Here is a 24,114-nt window from a genome sequence, read left to right as displayed (position 1 = left end):
ATATTAATTTGTTCTTTATAAAAATTTTCATATTAATTTGATCTTTATACAAATAAAGCACATTCTTGATGGTCTTTAATGATAATTCCATTAAACAGTTATGCTAACCATTTTGTTACCTTTTCAAGTACACTTAGAAGACATTAGAATCCATTAATATTGTTCTTCATATTTCTCCTAATTTCATTAGAAAATGCATGAAAATCACTTAAAAAGTAATGTAAAATTATAATTTTTGAGGATTATTATGGGGGTTTAACCAACACAAATTATTTAATTTATTTGTAATCAAATTACACATATATGTTTATTAGTCACGCTATATTAGAGTTTAATGAAATTATTATAGAGGATTATAAAAAATGTTTTATTAGATGAAAAACTAAATTAATATAATTTTTTTATGAGAACTAAATTAATATTTTTAAGATCGTACAGGGTTTCAAACATATTTTACGAATAAAAGTATGTAAAAATGTAATGAAATGCTTGTCCCAAACAACAGCTTTTTACTTAGCCTTACACTTGAATTATTTTATTCCTTAACAAAACATACGCAATTAATTGAACTGAAGTACTTGACAAATTAAACTAAAAAATATATATTGTTAGACCAAAATCACTTATAAATTATATTGGTTATTGAATATGAGATTGTTTAATCATGCCATTTTTACTTGGGATCAAATACACAAACTCATTTTACAATAAAATAATATTTTACTATAATTGTAAAATGAGTTTTTTTCGGAAATTGTGAAGCATATATTGCTCCCTAAAGCATCTCAAATTCTCAACATTGTGTCATTGTTTTAGTTTTCTCAAGTTGAAACTATTAACAAACAAACGGCACAAGCCTTCTCAAGTTGAATCAACAGACTCCGTTTTTGGGCCCATGCACCCGGTATTCCTTGTTGAACGGAGGCTGTTCAGTAGGAGAATCTCAAGCTCACCAACATGCTTGTCAAATTAAACACGTGGGCAGGTGGTGTCCTTCTTTGCCCAAGCCCTCGCTCGTCGAATCTACCCATTAGAAACCCTTGAATCCACTCAAAGGGTGGTGCGAATCCAGATGCACTCTGGTGTAAATCCACGATGCGACGGCGATGTTACGACACGACCTACTGTGAGGTTGCGGATTTGAGTGGACAGAGGTTGTATTGTTTTGTTGTGGTGGTTATCGAATCTTAGTGGTTTGTTGATGATGGAGGCTGCAGAGGTTGCGGATTTAAGTAAACGGTGGTTGTAATATTTATGTCGTGGTGGCTGGTTAGAGAGTTTGCAGATGGTTGATCTAAATTTTTGCAATTTCTAGAGGTGAAAGTTGCCAAAAAATATGGTTGCATGCATTTTAAAAAATATTGATAATTTTTAACTATCATTATTTAAATTTTAAATTAATTGTTTTAAAATATAAAAGTTAGTGACACTAATATTTGCTAAAAGAACAAAAATCAAAAGAAAAAATAAAAAATAAAACTTTTTAAAACATAAAAATTAAAATAAAATTTAATGTATTTTATAAAACAATAATAAAGTATAATGAATAAAAATAACATTTAACCTATTAAATAATAAATAAAAAATGACATTTAACCAAAACATGATTTAAGCCATCCTCTGAGGTTGTGTTCAATAGCAGCATTGAAATCGAAGTTATTTCAAATTTCAATTCATCATCATCTCTTTGCGCCTATTATTGGCCATTAATTCTATTAAGCTTTGAATGTTTTTGTCCCCCAAAAAATACTAGAGTAACTTTTTTTTTTTTTTTTTTTAATGTAAGGGGAAAGCCATCAAACAGAGATGCATTAAAACTCGCGTGAAAATACGTAGAAGTTACATCTGCTAAGACAACATTAGACAAAAAAGCAGGAATAGAAGTAAAAAAATTTGCAACTGCCCATCAAGAGGATAGCAAATTTCGTCAAAACGTCAGCGACTTGGTTCGCTTCTAATACTATATACATATTTTAGTTTTGAGAGTAATTTAATTTCTTAATATGTTCACTGTCGACATAATTTTAACTAATTATTTCTTCAATAATTTTAAATTATATTTTTTTGTTTGCTTCTTATTCATTTTTGTAACCCAGATATTTCTTTATCGAAATTAAAACCTAATCACTTAAAATATTTAAATTTATTTAAGAAGTTAATAATCTAATAAATATTTTTTCATACGGATGGAGTAAAATTAAAAATGTTTATGCGATGTACATGTTAGTATTGTTTGGGTAAATTTAAATATAGTTTATTGCATATATTACTTACACGTGTTAAAAGTAAGAACATTATTCACCAAGAAAAGAAAGTAAAAGGGATAGAGTCCATGATTATAAATGAAGCGTCAAATTGTAATCAAGTATGACAAGGGGCACATGTTGCCCCAGGACTGTGAATTTGTTCGTTCAATTCTCGTCGTCATATACTTTGGGCTCACTCGCTGGAATCAATCTTGCTCACTTCTCAATCTCATTCTCTTCTACATATATAACTATAATTTGCCAAAACGACGTCGTTTTTCTTCTCTAATTTTCCCAAAAAATCATCATAATTCATAAATTAAGATTGTAGCTTCATCTTGAAACTTCCACAGTTCCCGTTCCTCTTTTCATGCCAGTCGACGCGACATGGCCCCCTTTGCCCTTTGCATGAATTCATCATACGGTCCATTGACCATGAATCCCTGATGCTTCTTATCCTATGTATTCTCCATCATATTGCCCAGCTCATTTTTTCAGAGATTAATGTTGCAACTATTAAACGATTAAGTTTAATTTAACTGATTAAATATAAAAAACAGAGGATACGCATACAAAAATAATGATAATTGTAATTACAGATGGTAGCAATTATTTCAAGAATTAATGTTGATTAAAAAATGTTAAATACAACTTACTAAATATTTTTAATTATTTAAAAAGTATCAAACCTTTTACATTTCAATATATTCATCAACTGGTGCAGCATTATTTTAGTTTGATAAGTTATTTCGAATTCAAATCTTAATAATATAATTACCTTAAACATTAAAAAAAAAATCTGTAAAAAATAATTGTTTTTTTAGGGTGTTATTGTAGTAATGGTTAATAAAAATCATGATAATGATATAATCTTACTTTGCTCGTAATAATACGAACTAAGTGGGTCTGTCCCACTAAATTAAAAAACAATGAAGCATAGAAAGATAGCCGGAAAGGTTCGCAAAGAAAGAAGAAAGGAATAATTCGATGCTTTATGTGTGGGCTAGTTATCCTCCAAAACCCCGAAAGGTTGGCATACAAAGATACCCCGAAACCTTGTCAGTTGTCACCGTTCCGTTCCTAGTCCACACCAATGGGGAACTGTGCGTTCAAAGGGATTAGCACAAGTGAGGGAGTTTCTAATGACAAGATGGTGAAGGTGCTTACCCCAAACGGAGGCATCATGGAGCTGTACACCCCCATAACCGCGGAGTGCATAACCAACGAGTTCTCCGGCCACGGAATATTCCGAAGCCGCCGAGACTTGTTCTCGGAGCCGCTGCACCACTACGAGGAGCTTCATGCGGGGGAGCTCTACTACCTTCTCCCTCTCGACCCTTCTTGTAGGTTGTCATCGACCAAGAGCATCACCAGACAATTATTCAACAACGCTGCCAACTTAACGCCCTACCGAATGTCTACTTGCGACAACAACAACAATAACAATAGTAGGATGTGGTCGGAAGCAGCTGAAGTGTTTCCAAGGGAGGGAGTGTGGAAGGTGAAGCTGGTGATAAGCCCGGAGCAGCTGTTGGAGATTTTGTCGCAGGAGTCGCGGACGGAGGCCTTCGTAGAGAGCTTGAGGACGGTGGCAAAGTGCGGCAATGGGGTGCCGTCGGCGGCGAGTTCCGATCACTCCAGTGGTGGATACCACCAGTTGGAAGGGCACTGTGGCTCCGAATCAAGGTTAACTTAGATTGTTAAATTATTTAATTAATAATTTACTTTGCTCCTTTTGTAATTTTAATTTAATTCGCTTAGCGCGCCAACCTATATAGTTTTTTATATTATCCAGTGCTAATCGTTGGCGCACACGTATAGGGAAGCTAATCGTTCTGGGGCACTGAGAGGCTTTTCATATTTCCTTCCTTCTATTAGGCTGATTTTGGAAGATGATGACATGAGCCTTATTAGGCTTATTCTTCTTAGTTCTACTTCCCCCTCTGCATAATATATATATCGAACGTACACATCCATATATAATACCGACCCCCCAAAAAATATCATATTTATTTATGCATGCAAATATATTATTTGATGTTGGATTTTAAAAAATATACAACAGAAACATATTTTTCGTTATGTAAGAGAGGATGTAAAAAAATAAACAATAGAAATATATTTTATTGTATATTTTATATAACAAAAACGTATTTACATTAGAAGGGTATTTTGGAAATAGTATTTTAAAAGCTCATGGGAATGTGAATAGCAAAATTTGGACAAGAGTAGCAATTCCCCTACAATTAATCAGGCCCTCCTGTAATCTATATAAATTGGATCAATGCTCTACGAGAAAATGGGCCATAGTCGGCTAAGAAAAGGTTGGAAAGGGTTCCGAAAATAAAAATAAAAAAGTAAAAAGGGAAATATTCTAAACATTTTCTGAAAAGGCACTTATAAGTTAATTTTGCGTTTAATGTCTCATGTTAATTTAAGTTATCACAATACTGTTTTATTAGTAAGTTCTTGGCCACAAACACAAAAAAAATTGCTGAATCTTTGTCATGACTAATTTTGAAAAGGTTAAAATTTTTGTAACACAAAATGGGTTTCTTTTATGCCATTCTTTTTTTGTCGCCCAGGGTATGCATGATGTAAAAATGGACTCTTAACTCGCTTAAATGAAAAATCATAGATTATTCATACTTTTTTTTTTCCTTTTTAATTTACTAACCTAAAAATGGTCACGGAAGAATACAATTTGCTTCAATGAAATTCCATGATGCAATTGCACACCCATAATCACCTATGTTCATTGAGCTAATCTCATTTTATTTGGATTAGCTAGCTCATTATAGGTTAGCCAAAAGATGAGTAAATTTGTTAAGTCATTGACAAGTATATTAAATTGTCTTAAGTAGTAAAGTACTTAGAAGTCTGAGTGTTGAATTCACAAGGACTTTGTTTGTACTTAGATTGATGCAAAATCAATTTACAAGTAAGAGATAAGAAATTCAAAATAAAAGATAAAGAGAGGTAGAAGATAAGATAAATATTTAAAAGAAAAGATAAGAGATTTAAAGATAAAAAATAGAAGATAAAAGATTTAAAGATAAGAAAAGTAAAAGATAAAGGTAATGATAAAAAGATAATTCAACATGCAGATATGTGAGGACCTATCATACCAAAACTATTTGTGATGTAATGTTAATGATTTTCTCTATCTAATGATATCTTTGTTTCTACCCACATCTACTAAGACACTCTATATTTTGTTTCTCGCATGAATAGTCTGATTTATCTATTTTTTTCTCCCAAATTTCTTTGCAAAGTTAAAAATAATAAATCGCATTAAGATTAGAAATGCATGAAATAGGCTAAACGAATATCAATCTAGTTCTAGCAATGATTTCATTTAGATACTATTTCCTAGTTCTTTAGAAAATAACCATTTTTCAATACATCATCCCCTAAACACTATATGGATTGTCAAACCATAATAAATAATTAAGCACAAAAAAGAACAATAGAAACAAGATTGCATTAAATAGATAATAAGAAAGAGTTACATTATAAGAGTTGGCCTGTGAGACTCTCAATAATGGGGTTTAGCCTATCATCACCATGAGTGGCTTTACAAGGTCTAATGTGAATAGAAGAAGAAGGATGAATAAAGGAAGAGAAGGAGATAATGGACATAGAAAGAGGGTTCCCCCAATTAGAGATACTCAGGCTTAGGATGTATTCATTTGAGAACTCTGAGTTTTTGTGTCCCGATGTATAGGTGTGTAGGGATATGGTGTTTTTCTCCTTTGCTTTCTAATCCTTTTATAGGTCTAAGGTAGCTCAATTTCCAGGCGATCACATGCTTAGTGCGGGCTTTCGTGCTAAGCGCGCCTTTCGGCTTCTTTGTGGGTCTTCTTCGCGCTAAGCGAGCAAACGCGCTGAACCTGTCTTACGCGCTAAGCAAATTGTCTCAATCTTCAACTTTTGCTTCAAGGTTTTTTCTTCAAGTTTTTGTATAATTTTCCTCCAAAGCACTTGAAATCTTCTTCTTTTAAATTCTACTAATAAAAAACTACAAAGATATTAATTTCTTTATTATTTCATTAAAAACAACGATAAAGTAAATAAATTATAATCATTCTTAGTCAAAATTGACTATCAAATTAACTTAAATTTCGTAGTTATCAAAATTCAATTTTTTTATGTGGATAAAAAGTATACGATTCAATTCAACCCATAATGAGTTGATAAATTAAATAAATTTATTAGAAAAACCTAAGTCTCACATCGACTAAAAATAAAATCAAGTTAGAGTATATAAGTGAGTGGCAACCCTTACCCATTGAGCTAACTTTTGAAATTGACTTAGACCTAAATTCACATTCTAAGAATCTAAGATGGTATCAGAATATATCCAAGATTAATCCAAATGGTTATTCACCATTGTTATCCACGCACAAGGTCCAATAAGTGTTGAGCGTGAGGAGGTGATGTAAAATAAAACCAAGTTAAAGTATATAAGTGAGAGACAACTCTCTAACTTTTGAGGTTGAATTATATCTAAACTCAGATTCTAAAAAGATTGACTCTCAAACTTACTTAACTTTAAAAAACTAAAAAATACAAGAAAATATAGAAAAACAAAAAGGCATAAATACAACAACTCTTAACAACATACTAATTCATAACAAAAGACTCAAATAATAAGAAAATAAAATAAAATAAAAATACCAAGGAATATTAAAATGAAAATAAATAAAAAAATAGGTTGATATGGGTTGGTCTAGCTAGCTCACCCTGACTCACCATCAATTTTTCAATATGTTTAGCTTGTGAGTCAGATTTGGTGAAATTGGTTCATGCATGGGTCAGGCCGAAGCTCACTTCATGTTAGTTATAAAATCGATTCACATTCATTTTTTTTTATCAGCTCCATTAACCTTCATATATGTTAATTTCAGCTACCTTCCAAGTCAAGGCAGCTAGCTCACTAGCTAGTATGAATTGAAGAAACAAATCATTGGTAGAAAAGAATGAATAATTAGGCAAATGGGATTCATAGAATGCTTTTAAATTAAACTTTATCCTATAACGATACCATTCAACAAGACAACGAGAGAATTATAAAAAGATATAAAAAAAGTTAATTTTTTTTGGGGTGAATTTAGGGTATTTTTTCGTTCTAGAAGACAAAGTTATTTTCTACTGTAGCGCCCCATAATATAGACAAGTGAGACTTTATTAGCCATGTACTTGCATCTGGAGTCTGGACAGTATTAGTATAGTTGGTTGGAGAGTTTAAGTTCCATAATATGTTAATGTATTTATTAAGTATAATGAGAATAATATGCAATTAATTTAACGATATATAAAAAGTTATATTATATTAAATGTTAACGATAATAAATGAGCTCTTTTCACAAATAGTTGCAGCGATTGATCGGATTTAAATCTCTTACAAACTGTTGACGACAATTATACAGTCAAGTCCGGTTACGAAATTGCAAGTTAGCTCTTGATTCAACTTGAAAACGTACGCAACCCAACTGATAGCTTATGGAAAAAAATGGAGCTGCCAACTACACCGAAATCTAGAAATCTGATTAGGAGAGCAAGCATGAAACACACTACTCCTAGCATAGCATGTAGCAGTGGAGCCGGTTAATTTGCCCTTGTTGTGGTTTAGATGAAGGAACAGTGAAACATACATTAGTCACGCAGTCACATGGCTAGATCAGGCTCAACGAGTTTAGTTTACAAGTTTCTTTCTTTTGCCATATCAAGTAGCTGACATTTTCAACATGGTGGGGGGCATTTGGTTCAGTCGGAACCAGTGGACTTAATTTTCATCAAAGTAAGTTGGACTTTATACAAACAATTGCTAAAGTTGCTGCACTACTAAGACCTACAGTTGACACAACGTAGACCATAGAGGCAAGCAAGCCCATACTTGCAGTTGCAGCCCCCTACAAATTAACCAACACATATATAAAAGCAAACTTTGATGCTTCTGTACGTGGTCATGAACAGATCGAGGGAAAAGTATTGGCAGCTGCTATAACTTATCTTCAGGCCTGGCCTTCTAGCTGATGAGGCCATTTCCTTTAGATGGTTATGTAGCTATCAGCATATATACCTTTTTATACCAAAGGTGGAAGAGACAAAAACTCAACAGTAGTAGTAGCTACTTTCACGGAATCCTTCAAGATTGTAAACTGCTGGGGTTACTTTTATCAAGAGAGGAGCTAGCAGGCAACAACGTAGCACGTGCATGCATTGGCATCTATGGCTTTTGTGATTATAACAACGATTAATGATATATAGACTCTACATTATTTTAAACACTCTACTAATATTTTTCATTTTTATTTTTTATCGCATCATAAATTCTATCTTACCTATATATTTTACTTTCTTTTTAGGTGTTGTATAGGGATTTGGAGTGTTGATTAAACTTTTTTCTATAATGAAATATGCTTGATAAAATTAGTTTTTGTCAGAAATTAATCCAATAGAGTTTAGCAAATAAAAATATTTCTTTCTAATCTTACTTGTAGAACTAGATATATATGATCCACTACTATATAAAAATTAAGCAAATATTAAATCAGAAACCTATTTTTTTATATGTTTTCCTTTATAAGTTTTTTTTTTGTTTTTATTTTTTTTTATTTTTTTTCATATATACATATATAAAGGGTCATCTGAGAGAGGAGGGGTCAAGGCCCCTGCTAGATTCGTCCTCAATTCTCATAAAATAAATAAAATTATTATACATAATAATTTATAATTAAATGATAATATAATTTTTTTATATTATCTATATATATTTTTTAATAAAACATTTATGCATTTTCATTTAACATTATTTTTAATTAATTGATAATATAATATGAAAATTAAAATTGTTAACACTTATATTATATGTATTATTATTGATTGTGAGATCTCTGACACCAGATCATTTCAGCTTAATAAATAATTTTGAGATTTAATTTTGAATATATGTTAAATATTCAAAATAATCTTATAAGATTCAAGTAGAATAATCTTTCGTAAAGAAAATTATTAGAAGAAACCATCTTTGAAAAGAAAAGTCCCAAAACCAATGTGTTTTGATGCATGTCGTGTCCGAAATGCGTCGGATACTCTGACACGTCTTTCCGTCAATGTGTGAGAAATATCATATAGATTAATTTTTAGGTCACAAATAGTCTCTCTTTAGAAAATGTTACCTTTAGAGAAATAATGTCAAAATATGAAATTATAATAAATAATATGACACGAAAAGAAAAATAAACAGAAACAAATGTTATTCGTAAAATATATGATTTATAAAATGTCAACCTATCACCGCCGCTGAAAAAAATAACCACCAATCTTGGCATGTTCCCCAACCTATTGCCATGCATCACATTTTCTAATCTGCACCCTATCGAAAAGCGCAATCCCTGGCCTGGCTGGCCAATGACTTTTTTTATTTTATTCTGATGAGTTATTGTTTTTTCATTTTTAGTTTTTAGTCTCTATGTAAGTTTATTCTTTTAGTTTTGATTCCTGTGAATTTATATATATATTTTTAATTTTGATTCTTATTATAAGTTTATTTATTTATTTATAGTTTATATAAATTTATAATTTTTCAATTTTAATTTTTTTAAGATTTTATTTTAATTTTTTTATTTATGATCCCCATAAATTTGCATTTATAACGATTAAAATAAAAAAAAACGTAAACTAACAAGAATTAAAAATAAACAAATATTTTACGTAGACTAAAATTAAAAAAAAAAATACTAATTTACGTAAATAAAAAAAAACATAAACTGGGTGGCATATCTGTGCCCTAGATAGACTCTAGAGAGAAAGGAAAGGGATGGTCTATGGTTGTTTTAGAGGTGCTTTTCCGTGGAGATTTTAAGGTCAGGGGTCGTAGTAGTGGATGTGGGCCTGCGCTCTCACTCTTCAAATTGCCCACAACGTCAATCATTATGGGCCCCTAAGTCACACCCGCATACTCGTGGGCCCCTTCCTAACACTATACTTCCTTTGTCTATCTTTCTTGGTAGGTGGTTCTTCTCGGGAAATAGTGAACTAACCCCACACTTCATTTTATTATGACTAATGCCGCTTGTCCACTTCTGCAACATTAGGACTTCTTTTACTCCTAATTTTGATTCTTCCTTTTTTATTTAATTTGATGTCATTTTAAGTTTAACTTTTAAACAGTATAATTTGATCAAACTAACATATCTCACTTTTTTTTATTCAAGAAGTAATACTTGCGATCCTGTAATAGTTTGTTTTTTCTTCTGTTCTAAGTTGTGAGCAGCAAATACATATATCAGTTTTCCAATATAACTTGTATGGAGTTACATATGTTACAGACAACTTAGTGTTTAATATTACAAAATCCAGCATTGTTGACAAAGTTTTTTTTTTTAATCAGTAGAAATTGAACTAAACTATGAAAAAAATTATAATAATTTACAAACTTTATTCAACCAATTAAATTTTTTTATATCCTGATTCTTTGTATAAAACATGTTTTATTGAGAAAACAAATTTATTTTCTAATCTTTACATTTTAAATGAATTAATCTAACTCTCAATCAAGAGATTTCTTAATAAAAACACATACATAATTTAGGAAGGGTTACTATCATATTTCGCCTACGGATTGGAAAACCCCGATTTCTTTACTTTGTTTTTTTAGATGATTTTACTTTGTTTCTTTATTTTGTCTTTTAATAGTTTTATACTGGACTAAATTATAATATTTTCTCACTTAACTATTACTTTTATTATTGAAATACTATTTTAATTTAAAATAATACGGAAGCAAGAAATGAAAGATATATAATTGATTTGTCCCCCACGTATAACCAATTGGATTGTTACTGGTGTCTGATGAACCTTTATCTATTAATTAAAACAAACAGTTTCGCCCCCTCTTTTTCATTAAAGGTCCATTAGTTGAGTATGATTTTTTTAAGTGTATGTGTAATTATTTCTTTGTCTCTTACTTATTTTAATTTTGTTATATACATTGAGTTTAATTTGTACGTATTTTTAGTATAAATTTTTTTATATTGTCATTCAATAAATCTAAACTATATATAAAAAAAATGACAAATTTAGTTTTAATATACACATTTTTTTTTATCGCATGTTACCTTTATAATTATCTTCATCAATACCTTTTCCTTTTCCCTGTAACTACACTCTTTAAACAATATACTAACCTTTACATCCTATAAATCAATGCACCCATTATTACTTAACTTCTATTATCCTTTTTATTTTTGAAGTTATAGAAAGGCACAAAGCCACGCAAAGGGTCTCTTTTCTCGTAGTAATTATTACAAATATGATTTTAAAGTAATTATTACAAAAACTAATATTTTTATTATAAATGATAATTTAAGATTTTATTATAAACGATAATTTAAGATTGGACCAGATTGTATTCATATACATAAATATGAAAAAATATATTAATAAAGAACATTTTGTTATTCTATATACAGTTTTTGTGTAAAAGTCGATGGTCTTCATGACACATTTGATCCACATCACCTATATAGTCTTCCTTTACGCACCCATTCCAGAACACACAAACACACACGTTGATTATATATCTTGGCATTGGATCATTTGTGGCTTGTACCGAACTCTGAATGCCGGAGATGAAGATGAGCATATGTGTGAATGGAGAATCCCAAGTCCCTCCAGGCTTCCGGTTTCATCCAACCGAAGAGGAACTGTTGCAGTACTATTTGAGGAAGAAGGTGTCCAACGAGAAGATCGACCTCGACGTGATTCGCGATGTTGATCTCAACAGACTCGAACCATGGGACATACAAGGTGATGATTTTTTTTGCTCAGTAGCTAAGATAATTGATGAGTAGTGCATGTAATTAATTAATTTGTGCAGAGATGTGCAAAATAGGAAGCAGCCCACAAAACGATTGGTACTTGTTCAGCCACAAGGACAAGAAGTACCCCACGGGAAGCCGCACCAACCGCGCCATCATTGTTGGGTTCTGGAAGGCCACGGGGCGCGACAAGGTCATATATAGCAACGGGAAGATAATTGGAATGAGAAAAACATTGGTTTTCTACAAAGGGCGTGCCCCCAATGGCCAAAAGTCTGATTGGATCATGCATGAATACAGGCTAGACGACATTAATAACACCAATGAGATGGAACACGGGTGGGTGGTCTGTAGAGTTTTCAAGAAGAAGAATGTCCCTCTCAAAACCCTAGATAGCCCAAAATCCATGACCATGAATATGTTTACAGAAAGCGACTACTGTGGAGGCTTCACTAACTGGGAATCCCTTGATCAGCTTGTGGCATCACAACTGAATGGACAAACTGAGACATATTGCAGTGATTTGCAATTCCCCGCATTTCTATCATCCTCATACATTGCTACAACAACACACATTGCTCCCACAATACAGGATTACCCCAGCTACGACATTGACCTGTGGAACCACTGTGCTTCGCGCGTGTCCAACACTCCAAATGTAACACTCTAATCAAATCCTTCTTTTAATTTCTTCCCATGTCAGATTATTACTACTATTAAATCATCCCTAAAATATTCATTTTTAAATACTATTAATCGCATAGGTAAAACAATTTAATTTAATATGTTATATTTAAATAGAAAAACCGTACTTTGTTGTTTAGATGTTTATTGAGAATTATTTGAGCGCATATAGTATGATTTGGTTCCTTTAAATTGTTACAGAACAATTATTTCAGACTGTTAAATGTGATAATATTCTTTTTTATTCAATGTGATGATGATGTTACTAAACTAGTTTTAACTAGGATGGGGTTAGTGGTGGAGGGCCGGTTTGATGAGTTTTTACCATATCAAGATAAATATAAATGAATAATTTAATATATTTTTTACATTCATTTTACACTTTTTTATTGTATCATTCTCATTTCCCTTTTTCTTTTTCATCTCTATCCATTGTAATTATATTTATATGTTTACTCTTTCTTATTTCATTTTTTCTTCATTTTCTTTCAAGTAATTATTATCATGCATTTTTTCTTCTTCTATCTTAATTTCATTATTTTTCTTTTTCTTTTTTTAAGTATTTATTTTTCTTTCTATTTCTCTCCATTTTTTAATCAATTTTTCTATATGTTTCTCTTCCTTTCATACATAAGCTCTAAAAATGGGGTGTAAATTCATCCGGCCGTTTTCTTTTCTTTTAATGTCTAATGTTCTTTTTCTATTACATTTATCATTTTTTCTCTCTTCATTTTTGTCTTTTTCTTTCCATTCTTCACTTTCCTCCGTCCCATTCATTCAAACATAGGGTGGGTTCATATTTTTTCCACTTTTCATTGAAGTTGTGTACGTCCACGCGGAAAAATCATCTTTCATAAATTAATAAGAAAAGGGAGGGCGGAATCTTAGTTTTCTGATGGGATGGCATTGTCACTACAGGTCTTTGCTTAATCACGATGTCTACATTATTTTTATTAAGGATAATCCGCGATGATTAGAAGATTTGAAAAATCTTTGTTCTTTGTGTAACTTTATATAATTTCCCCCCATTTACAATTTGGCTACTGAATTAATGTTGTCAAATTTAAGAATTAAGAAGATGCATTGACGTAAGAGGTAACATAATTTAAGATGTATTGACGTAAGTCCTAACATAGAAAAGAGTATATTGCAATGGTATCGTTGAGGTATTTTGAGATCTCACGTAATTTTTCTACTATTTTTAACACTTATATAACATTTACAAAACAACAACAATATTTTTATAGGAGCACACATATAATATTTTTCAAATAATTCAGAGTGATTAATATAAAAGGGGCCTGCAGTAAAAAATAATATAAAAGGTGCTTGCAGTAAAAAATAATATAAAGATGCCAATGTAATTTTTTTAAAACAATTAAAGGAATCTGTGTGCAGAGATAGAAAAAAAAAAGAACAACCGAAATAATAAAATCGTTCAGCCCATAAACTTAAAAGAAATTATATACACTAAATTTTTTTATTACTATTAAAATTATTATTTGAAAAAATAGTTTAGTAACATGCATAATTGATATTTAACATCTAAGTAATTAATGTAGAAAATTAATAAAAGTAGGATAAAATATGTTTGAGGTCCTATAAAATTTAAAAAATATTAATTTGGTCTTCATAAAATTTTCTGTATTAATTTGATTTCTATAAAAATGAAATATATTCTTAATCCTTAATGGTAATTCCGTTAAATGATTGTCCTAACAAATTTAATTGCTTTCTCTTTTTACCTTCTCACCTACTTTTAGAAGTTACTAGAATTCATTGTTCTTCATATTCCCCCTAATCTCATCAGAAAGTACAAGAAAATCGCATAAGAAGTGATGAAAATAATAATTTTTGAGAATCTTTATTAGAAAAAAAGTTTAATTCATTATATATGGGGTTTAATCGATAAGAAATTATTTGATTCATTTATAATCAAATGAAATTATACGTATAATTTTGTTAATCACATCAGATTATAGTCTAATAAAATTATCATAAAGGATCATAAAAAAATGTTTTATTTAAATAAAAACTAAATTAATATGAAAGTTTATGAAAATCAAATTAATATTGTAAAAATTTTAACAGGACTCGAAACATATCTTACTAATAAAAGTATGTAATAATGTAATGAAATGCTTGTCCCAAACAACAGCATTTTACTTAGCCTTACACTTGAATTATTTTATTCCTTAAAAAAACATACACAATTAATTGAACTGAATTGAAGTACTTGAGAAATTAACTAAAAAATATACATTGTTAGACCAAAATCACGTATTAATCTATGCTCGTAAATTCATTACTAGAATTGATTGCTTACTAATTTTGTTAGAATGATTACTTTTTTTATTTTATCGATAAATATTAATTTATTAATTTTATTTAAAATGTCAGTTATTAACAAGTTTACTTAAGTAGTACATAGTTCTTTTTAAAAAAACAACAATTCTTTTATGTAAAAGAAGAAGGTGGATTGTAAACATTATTTTACAACAACTTTTAAAAAGAAATTACCTTTCTTCAATGAATAAAAAGCTAGAAAAGATAAAACTTTTAGAAAAGTTAATTAGAGAATCTATTTTTAAACGAGGAGTTTATAAAAGTTAACTGAGTCAAACACTTTTTTAATTTAACTAGCTAGCGCGGCCATAAAAACAATAGATAGTGCAAAACATCTATAAAAAGAAATCTCACATTTGATTTATCATAACTTTGTCCGACGAACCCTTAAAAATTTACTTTTTTGTGGGTGCATGTCTTATAACTGTATAATTAAATTATTGTTTAATTTAACTAATTTTAAACAATTAACTATTTTTCAAAATTCTGTAATACTTTTTTTTAAATTGTTTTTCTAAATTAATTTCAACCTATAGTTAGCATAGAAGTGTAATGTTAACTGGATTGTTTAAAGTTTAAACATTCAAAACTATAATTATATGAGGCTTGCTTCCTTTTTTCATCTCCATATTGTAAGATATTATCATCAGTATCTCTTCGTCTTTATTCCATGTTGTTAATCGGTTTTTCGAGGAAGGTGCAGGCCCCATGACTTGGCTCGTCCTATCACACTAACCACTCTTAATTACCAAAAGAAATTGCACCAGTAAGGACATGGTATTGGTCCCCGCTCAAACATGCGTGAGTACAGATGCAAATACAATGCAAGCAGATCCATCAATTGGAGTCAAAAAACTCAACAGAGAATTGATCACAAATGGCAAATAATCTCATGCATAGGTAAGCTTCACGTATTGGTTTCGTCACTAATCCGCGGAAAATCAGGACAAAGTTGGTGGCTTTAGTGTGTGTTTACTGTTTAATGTTACATTATTACTTAAAATTATGTTGAAGTTATATTCAACAGTCAAAAATTACTTGCACTGAAGTTTAAATGGATGCTTAATTTCTAACTTGTCTAATTTCTTTTTCCCGTTTCTTTTCTCTATAAAATTGATATCCACTTTAGTTATTATCATTAAATGAGAACAAATAAAATAAGAATAAAGGCTAAAGTTTGATAAGATAACTAATAAACTAGTTAACCCTAAAAAAAGAATGTTTAACTAAAAAACGTTAACTTAATTTAGCAAATTAAAAGGGTTTGATATAAAATCAAACCTTAACTATACAGCAGTTCCTTTAGTTAAAAATTCAAGGAATGGGTCAGAATATTTTTTTTATAATAATAATAAAAAAACAAGTAATTCAATTCCCATACTTAGATGTTAAACATAATTCAAATCCTCTTCAGCATTTGGTTCTTCAACCTCTCTTCATCCTCTCAATCTCTAATTCTTCTATACTTCCATCTTCAGCGAATGGCATATGCCACTAAATAGGGCGTGTGTGTATAGGCAAAGAGACTATATATTAAGGAAAATGTGACGCAAAAGGAACAAAACAGAAGAAACGTAATATATTAAGATAAGTCCTGACCATTACATCCAGGGAAGGATCCTTAAATAGCCCGATACATAACTGTGAAAGAATTTCAAGCAGTTAACTCGTTGACAAGTATATCAATTGTTACAAGTTGTAAAGTTAAAATAAAAATCTAACTATCAAATTCATAAAGACTTTGATTGTACTTTAAGTGATGCAAATTCAATTATTAAGTAATGAAAAAAAAAAGACACAAGGGATTGTAAGTGTGAAAATTAGGAGTAAAATGAAAAAAATAACAAGAAAAATAAACAATAATTGAAATGTAACAAGATAAACTCATAATGTGATAATGTTGGGGCCTAACATGTCCAAATTACTTGTAATGCAATGTTAATGATTTTCTTTATCTAATGAAATTTATGTTTCCACCCACATCTATTAAGATACTCTATCCTTAGTTTTCCGCACGAAGAATCTAGTTTATTTATCATTTTCTCCCAAATTTCTTTGCAAAGATCAAAATAACTGCATTAAGATAAGAGATGCAAAAATTGGACAAAACAAATATTAATTTATTTCTAGCAATGAATTTATTTAGATACCTTTTTCTAGTTCTTTAGAAAATAACTATTTTTCAATGCATTACCTTCTAAACAATATATGGATGATCATACCATAATAAACAGAAAAGTACACAGAAAAATAATAGAAACATAATTACATTAAAAGAGTTTGGCCTGCTAGACTCCCAACAAGAGGGACTTAGCCTCTCATAGTCATGGGGAGTTTTATACTTCAGGGGTTAATATAAATGGAAAAAGGAGTTGGATGACTAAAAGCAAGAAATTGAGGAATGACTAAGGAAAGAAGATTTTTCCTGAGGGAGAAACTCAGACTTTGGATTTATTCACTAGAGAGTTCTGAGACTCGGTGTGTGTTTTCATTCTACTTCCTACTCCTTTTATAGGCCTGTAGTAGCTTACTTTTCACGTTGACTTCACACTAAGTGCACCTTTGGGCTTCCTCGTGCCTTGTTTGCGCTAAGCCTAGGTTCCGCACTGAGCGAGACTGTGCGCTAAGTCTGGACTTACCCGCTAAGCCTGGATTGCGCACTGAGCAAGCTATCTAATTCTTCCAACTCTTCTTTAAGGTTTTTTCTTCAATTCTTGCATCAATTTTCCTCTAAAATACTTGAAATTTTTTCTTTTGACTTCTGCTAATAAAAAATTACAAAGATGTTAATTTATTCGTTATTTCATTAAAAACAATAGTAAAGTAAATAAATTATCATCATTATTAGTCAAAATTGACTATCAAATTAACTCAGATTTCTCAGTTATCACAGACCCATAAGTATATGGTCCTAATTTTAGGAAAAGTAAATACAACTTCATAAAAGTAAAACTTAATAAAGTATTTGACCTAAATTGTTCTCTCCATTGCTCGTTTGGGCCTAAGGGAGCCAATATTGGTAGAGTAGGGAGAAATGGGTCTCATGGGCTGCTATATGAGAATCTTGGGAGCTATTGACACTATACATGTGAGCTTTAAATATTATTTTTTTCCAAAAATATCATTTTTATGGAAACATGATTCAACTAAAATAATATATAATAAAAATATGATTCTGTTATATATTTTGCTAATAGAAACATGTATCTGTTTTGTAATTTTTTTCATCATCATCTTTTACTCAAAGTATATGTGTATTTTCATTTCATTAAATTTTCACAACAATAATTATAATTAATTTAGATATAAATTTTTTTTACTTAAATTAATTATGACACAAATTATATTAATAATGACACACATTACTTCTTTAACAGTAATAAAATTTTATTTAAATTTAAATCAATGATGACAAAAGTTATCATTTTTAATTACAATTAAATTAATTATGATATAAAATATTATCATAAATTAATTTGATTACTATTAATAAAGGCAATTCATATAATAATTAATTCAGTTATGTTTATAAATTGTAATTTCTATCCAACTAATTCAATTTTAATAAAAAAAATTATACCAATTACTATTAAAAATGATAAATTTTATCAAAATTAATTTGATTGTTTTTAAAAAAGTTAACTTGTATTTATAATTAATTAAAAAATTATAAAAATAGACAACAAAAATATATTTCTATTGTATAATAAAGATACACAACAAAAACATGATTCTATTATAAAAAATATACAATAAAATTATATTTTTGTTGTGTATTTTTTATTTTTGCCTTTCCTCTTAGACAACAAAAATGTGATTCTTATTGTATACTTTATCAACGAAACTATGTTTCCTTTAAAAAAACATCTTTTTAAAAAAATATTTAATGCCCAGGTAGTGCTGATAGTAACACACGAGAATCTTTTCTTCATTGTTTTTTCATTTTTCCTCCTTTGTTTTCTTTTCTGTAAGAGGAATGCACTGTCCAATTTCGTATTTAAACCAAACTCATGATTTAAGTAAAAATAATCCTTACCCAATTGACACGTCATACGGATACTAAAATTCTTCGAACACGCATATCTTATCCTTAATACCTTCATAATTGACATCGATCATTTGCCCCGTAAATTCGTTTCCTTTAGAATTACCATACCACAGAAATGTCGTGAAACTTTTCTTACTCTGTACTCAAGTATATTTATATATGTAACTATCGAAAGCTATCTACAAGATCATAAAAAAATTTCCTGCAGCAATGCCATTATTGTGCTTAAAGGGAATGGCACAGCTACCCTTCACACACACTCTTGTTCTCATCTTTTTCCTATGTTTCTATGTTGCACTCCCAACTCCGGAGGATCCCATCAAGTGCACCTCAAAGAACACAAACTGCACCATCACAAACTCCTACGGCATATTCCCTGACCGAAGCATATGCGGAGCAGAACAAGTGTTTTACCCTACAGAAGAAGAAGAGCTGGTGAAAGTGGTTGCATCAGCGAGTCAAAGCAAAAAGAAGATGAAAGTAGCGACCCGTTTCTCCCACAGCATTCCCAAGTGGGTGTGCCCTGAGGGCCAAAAAGGGTGGCTAATAAGCACCAAGTATCTGAACCGCGTATTGGAAATTGAGGCGGAGAAAAGGACAATAACGGTGCAGAGTGGCGTGACATTGAAGCAGCTCATTGATGAGGCTGCAAAAGCGGGGTTGGCATTGCCGTATGCGCCGTATTGGTGGGGTTTGACGATCGGGGGCATTTTGGGAACAGGGGCTCATGGAAGCTCCTTGTGGGGGAAAGGAAGTTCGGTTCATGAACAGGTGGTGGAGCTTAGAATTGTTAGACCCACAGGTCCTCAAGATGGATATGCTAAGGTTCACACCCTAAGTCATCAAGAAGATGATCAACATCTCAATGCAGCAAAACTTTCACTAGGTTTGCTTGGAGTCATTTCACAGGTATGCTCTATCCATCTTCTCCTTTAACTTCATATATTAATGTTTCTTTTTTATATCACTGTTAGTATTAGTTAGTTTGCAGAATAATATCAATACTTACTTCTTCAAAAAATTTCTGTTCATGTGTCTTGTGCTGTCGGCACATTAGCACCTTCCGATAATACAACCAAAATGTAACGAAAATATGGTAGTGTTTGAATTAATTATATTTGGGTCTATTTCAGATGAGAGTTTTAAAAATAGGTATAAGTATCTTATCTTTATACTTTATTTTAATTCAGTTATTTCACCTTTTATTTTTATTTCAATTCAATTTCATACTTTTTTATTCCTTTAAATCAAACTTATCGGAAGAAAAGTAGTACGTTAACTCTTGAGAAAAACAAATGGATTAGCAGTGGTTTCACTATTAACTGTTTACGATCACTTTGGTACAGTGCAAAGAAACTGATTACGGAGGAAGAAATAAAAAAGTTTTAAAGAAAAATGGAAATAATTTTTTTAATTTTTTGCTTTTAAAAGAAAATTTTACTTTTATTTTTTAATTAAACAAAAAAACATCATTATACGTATTTATTTTATTTTCTCTCATCCAAACATACGTCACTAGTGGATCTCTAACAGGAATTTCTCTTCTTTGACTTCAATAATGTATACTGTATAGCTATTGAAATTGGACGGTATAACAGGTGTGAGGCTTACTAATTTATGGGTTGTCAAGCGAAACAATTGGTTCTAGGCCATCTTTCATATAATAATAGCATTTATATTGTTTTTCACATCTATAGCAATAGGATGAGATGGTTGCTTTCAGCATTAATGCAATTTCAACGTTAAAATTTCATGTTGCTTTTCATATTGTAATTTGACATCTTTCATACAAAGGAACTTAAAAACATGCAACATTAATTTTTCATACTCTAGTCCAAATAATGACATCCCAACACTTTGAAATTTTTAAGGGATAAATATAATTATGAATTTTTTATTTTATTTGAGAATCAAATATCTCAATTTTAAAATAAAATAAAATCAAAATTACTAATTCAATAAAATAGAAAGACAAAAACTATATTTAATCCAATTTTTAACCGTCCATGTACCATCTCTATTTTAAAAGAAATTAAGGAGAATGCATATTAGTAAAAGGAAATATATCGTCGTCTTCAAATAGACTTGATGTAATATATTAGAGAAAATTTTGGAAGCGAAAATTACAAAAATTGAACTCTATTTTAACAATAGAGTAATATTTTGTGATTTCCTATATAATATAGAAATATTATTGATTTTAATTTGAATTATCGTATTTGAATTTTTAAATGGTTTTTTATTTAATTAAAAAGTAGTATATATTTATTATTATTTACATTTACAACTCACATAAACATATATTATATTCTGAAAAATATAAAAGGGACTTAAATATTACAATCATAAATTTTGAATGTATGAAATTTAGCACCGTTTGTTGTAATACTCAGGTTGCAAGTTTTTACATTTACATTAAGAAGTCTTTACATTTTAGCAGATTACTTTGAAACTGGAACCTCTTTTCAAGCGATCCATTACCTATTTGACAAAAAACGATTCGGATTTGGGGGACCAAGCCGCAGCATTTGGACAGCAACATGAGTTTGCAGATATAATTTGGTACCCAAATCAACACAAGGCTGTATATCGTGTTGATGATCGTGTCCCCATGAATACATCAGGGAATGGTGTCTATGATTTCATCCCTTTCCGTTCCACTCCTTCACTTGAATTAGCACTCATCAGAACCACAGGTATATATGTTGCTTTAATATTCTTTCAATGGAATTAGAAAGTATATATCAATGTGAGAAATTAAATTGAAGAGTGGATGTTGAATTAGATTTTCACCCAAAATTAACTTGCCTTAAAAATTTCATTCGATCATTTTTCACCTGTTGAACCAACCACACCTTAACATGAACTAATAATTAATATATACTAGAAAACACATAAGAAAATGAAACTATATATAATGTTGTTTATGCCTTTTGCCTTTTTGGGTACGGACTGCAGAGGATGTTCAAGAATCTACCCGTGATGCTGACGGGAAGTGCTTACTCGCGAAGACAACCACGAATACCCTTAAGGCCACTGCCTATGGACTAACTAACAATGGTGCTGAAATTTTTCTTATGTATTTCTGTCAAATGAGCACTTATTAGAAGTATTTTTCGTTTCTTCTCCATTATTTAAAGATACATAATTTCGATTTCAGAAGCTGAATCATTTGTTTTATATTTGGTACTTGCAGGTATGATCTTCACTGGATTCCCTGTAGTTGGATTTCATAACCACCTTCAGGCTTCGGGGTCATGCCTAGAAATTGATATGAATGCAAAGATCACATCATGTCCTTGGGATTTCAGGGTCAAAGGAGAGTTCTTTCACCAAACCGCATTTAGCATTGGCTTGTCTGTGGTAAAGAACTTTATTGAAGACGTGCAAAAACTAGTTGAATTGGAACCAAAGCGATTTTGTGGAATAGAGATCTACAACGGAATTCTAATGCGTTATGTCAAGGCTTCAAGTGCATACTTGGGGAAACAGGAGGATGCCATAGACTTTGATATCACATACTACCGTAGCAAAGACCCGATGACTCCTAGGCTTTATGAAGACATTATTGAAGAAGTTGAACAGTTAGGAATTTTCAAATATGGAGGTCTACCCCATTGGGGTAAGAACAGGAACGTGGCATTTGAAGGAGTAATCAACAAGTACAAAAATGCAGGGAAATTTTTTAAGGTCAAAGATGAGTATGATTCACAAGGGCTATTCTCTAGTGAGTGGTCAGACCAAGTGCTTGGTCTAAAAGAAGGGTTAACAATATCAAAGGATGGGTGCGCATTAGAAGGTCTGTGTATATGCTCGCAGGACAACCATTGTGCACCAAGCAAAGGCTACTTTTGCAGACCAGGCAAAGTCTATAAGGAAGCAAGGATTTGTACTCGTCTAGGATATTAACAAATATTGTAACAAGTTTCCTACTCTTTTTGGAGAAATTGTTAGATAATTTGAAAGTATTATATGTTCATGATCCTAATTAATGTCTACATAACACATTTTAATTTTATAATTTACAAGAATTAAAAAACTAATAATACTTTATTATGTATCATGCATGTAAACATATAATGGAGACTATGATGATTTTAGACTACTTAATTTCTTACATTTTTGAAACAACAGGAGATATTTTCCTTTTATGGCAAGTTGCAAATTAATACACGCAAAGAGAGAGAGGGAGAAAGAGTGTATATTTTGCGACAAGAAAAGATAAAATGGATTATTAAAGATTTCTGGAGTTAAGAAGAAGAGCATGGATACTGACTTGTTTTCATGTTTATGGAAATTACAAATTCCTTCGAAAGTGTTGGTCTTTGCTTGGAGAGCTAGGCATAACAGAATAGAGACATTGGATAATTTAAGGAAAAGGAAGATTGTTGTGCCAAATAGTGATTATACATGCGTTTTCTGTCATTTGTGTGAAGAAAATACTGTTCACTTAGTTTCTCATGTGACGTCTCTTATAAAATCTGGATGAGTATCTATTGTGACTGTTTTGCTACAGGGCACACGCGTGCACTTTTTGGTAACACTGTGGTGGGGTGAGGGGTTTCAAAAGGAGGAAGAAATGGTGGAATATATGGCTGGCAGTCATTTGGAAGCAGAGGAACGATGTGATTTTCGACCAAAAAGACTTGGAAATTTCTTGCATTGCTCATGAGTCAATTAAATTTTCAGTGTGTGGTCTTGGCTAAAGGCATGTACTACACAGGGTTTCAGTGCCACGTTCTATGATTGGCTGGTGCAACCAGATTTATCCCTTGCGTATAAACTATGCTTTGTGAGCTACCTCGCATGAAAGCCTCGTTTAATTCATGATGTATGGCGGACTGAAGAGGAATTTATGTGTGCATATAGGATACGATGGTTAAGTTGAATGGGGATACTGTGCCATGATGGGAAGTTGTAGGATGTCACAATGTGTTCATTAGGATTTTTCATACGTATGCAA

General features: G+C 30.9%; 2 protein-coding genes and 1 pseudogene across 2 annotated transcripts; all 3 read left to right on the top strand.

Annotated features, from left to right (window-relative positions):
• The first annotated feature begins 3,213 nt into the window (after positions 1-3,213).
• Positions 3,214-4,233, top strand: LOC100807874 (uncharacterized; annotated as a pseudogene).
• Positions 4,234-11,739: 7,506 nt separating this feature from the next.
• LOC100807338 (NAC domain-containing protein 43) lies at positions 11,740-13,206 on the top strand. The gene is made up of 2 exons (XM_003553751.5): positions 11,740-12,062; positions 12,133-13,206. The coding sequence occupies exons 1-2, from the start codon at positions 11,876-11,878 to the stop codon at positions 12,741-12,743; spliced, it is 798 nt and encodes a 265-aa protein (XP_003553799.1). The 5' UTR covers positions 11,740-11,875; the 3' UTR covers positions 12,744-13,206.
• A 6,110-nt stretch (positions 13,207-19,316) lies between these two features.
• Positions 19,317-23,176, top strand: LOC100806810 (probable L-gulonolactone oxidase 4). The gene is made up of 4 exons (XM_006604847.4): positions 19,317-20,060; positions 21,592-21,847; positions 22,110-22,211; positions 22,348-23,176. The coding sequence occupies exons 1-4, from the start codon at positions 19,362-19,364 to the stop codon at positions 23,058-23,060; spliced, it is 1,770 nt and encodes a 589-aa protein (XP_006604910.1). The 5' UTR covers positions 19,317-19,361; the 3' UTR covers positions 23,061-23,176.
• The last annotated feature ends 938 nt before the right edge of the window (positions 23,177-24,114 follow it).

Source organism: Glycine max, chromosome 19 (assembly GCF_000004515.6).
Source record: "Glycine max cultivar Williams 82 chromosome 19, Glycine_max_v4.0, whole genome shotgun sequence".
Lineage (NCBI taxonomy): Eukaryota > Viridiplantae > Streptophyta > Magnoliopsida > Fabales > Fabaceae > Glycine > Glycine max.
Note: the sequence above shows the minus strand (reverse complement) of the source record. Positions and strands in the feature narration are given on the sequence as shown.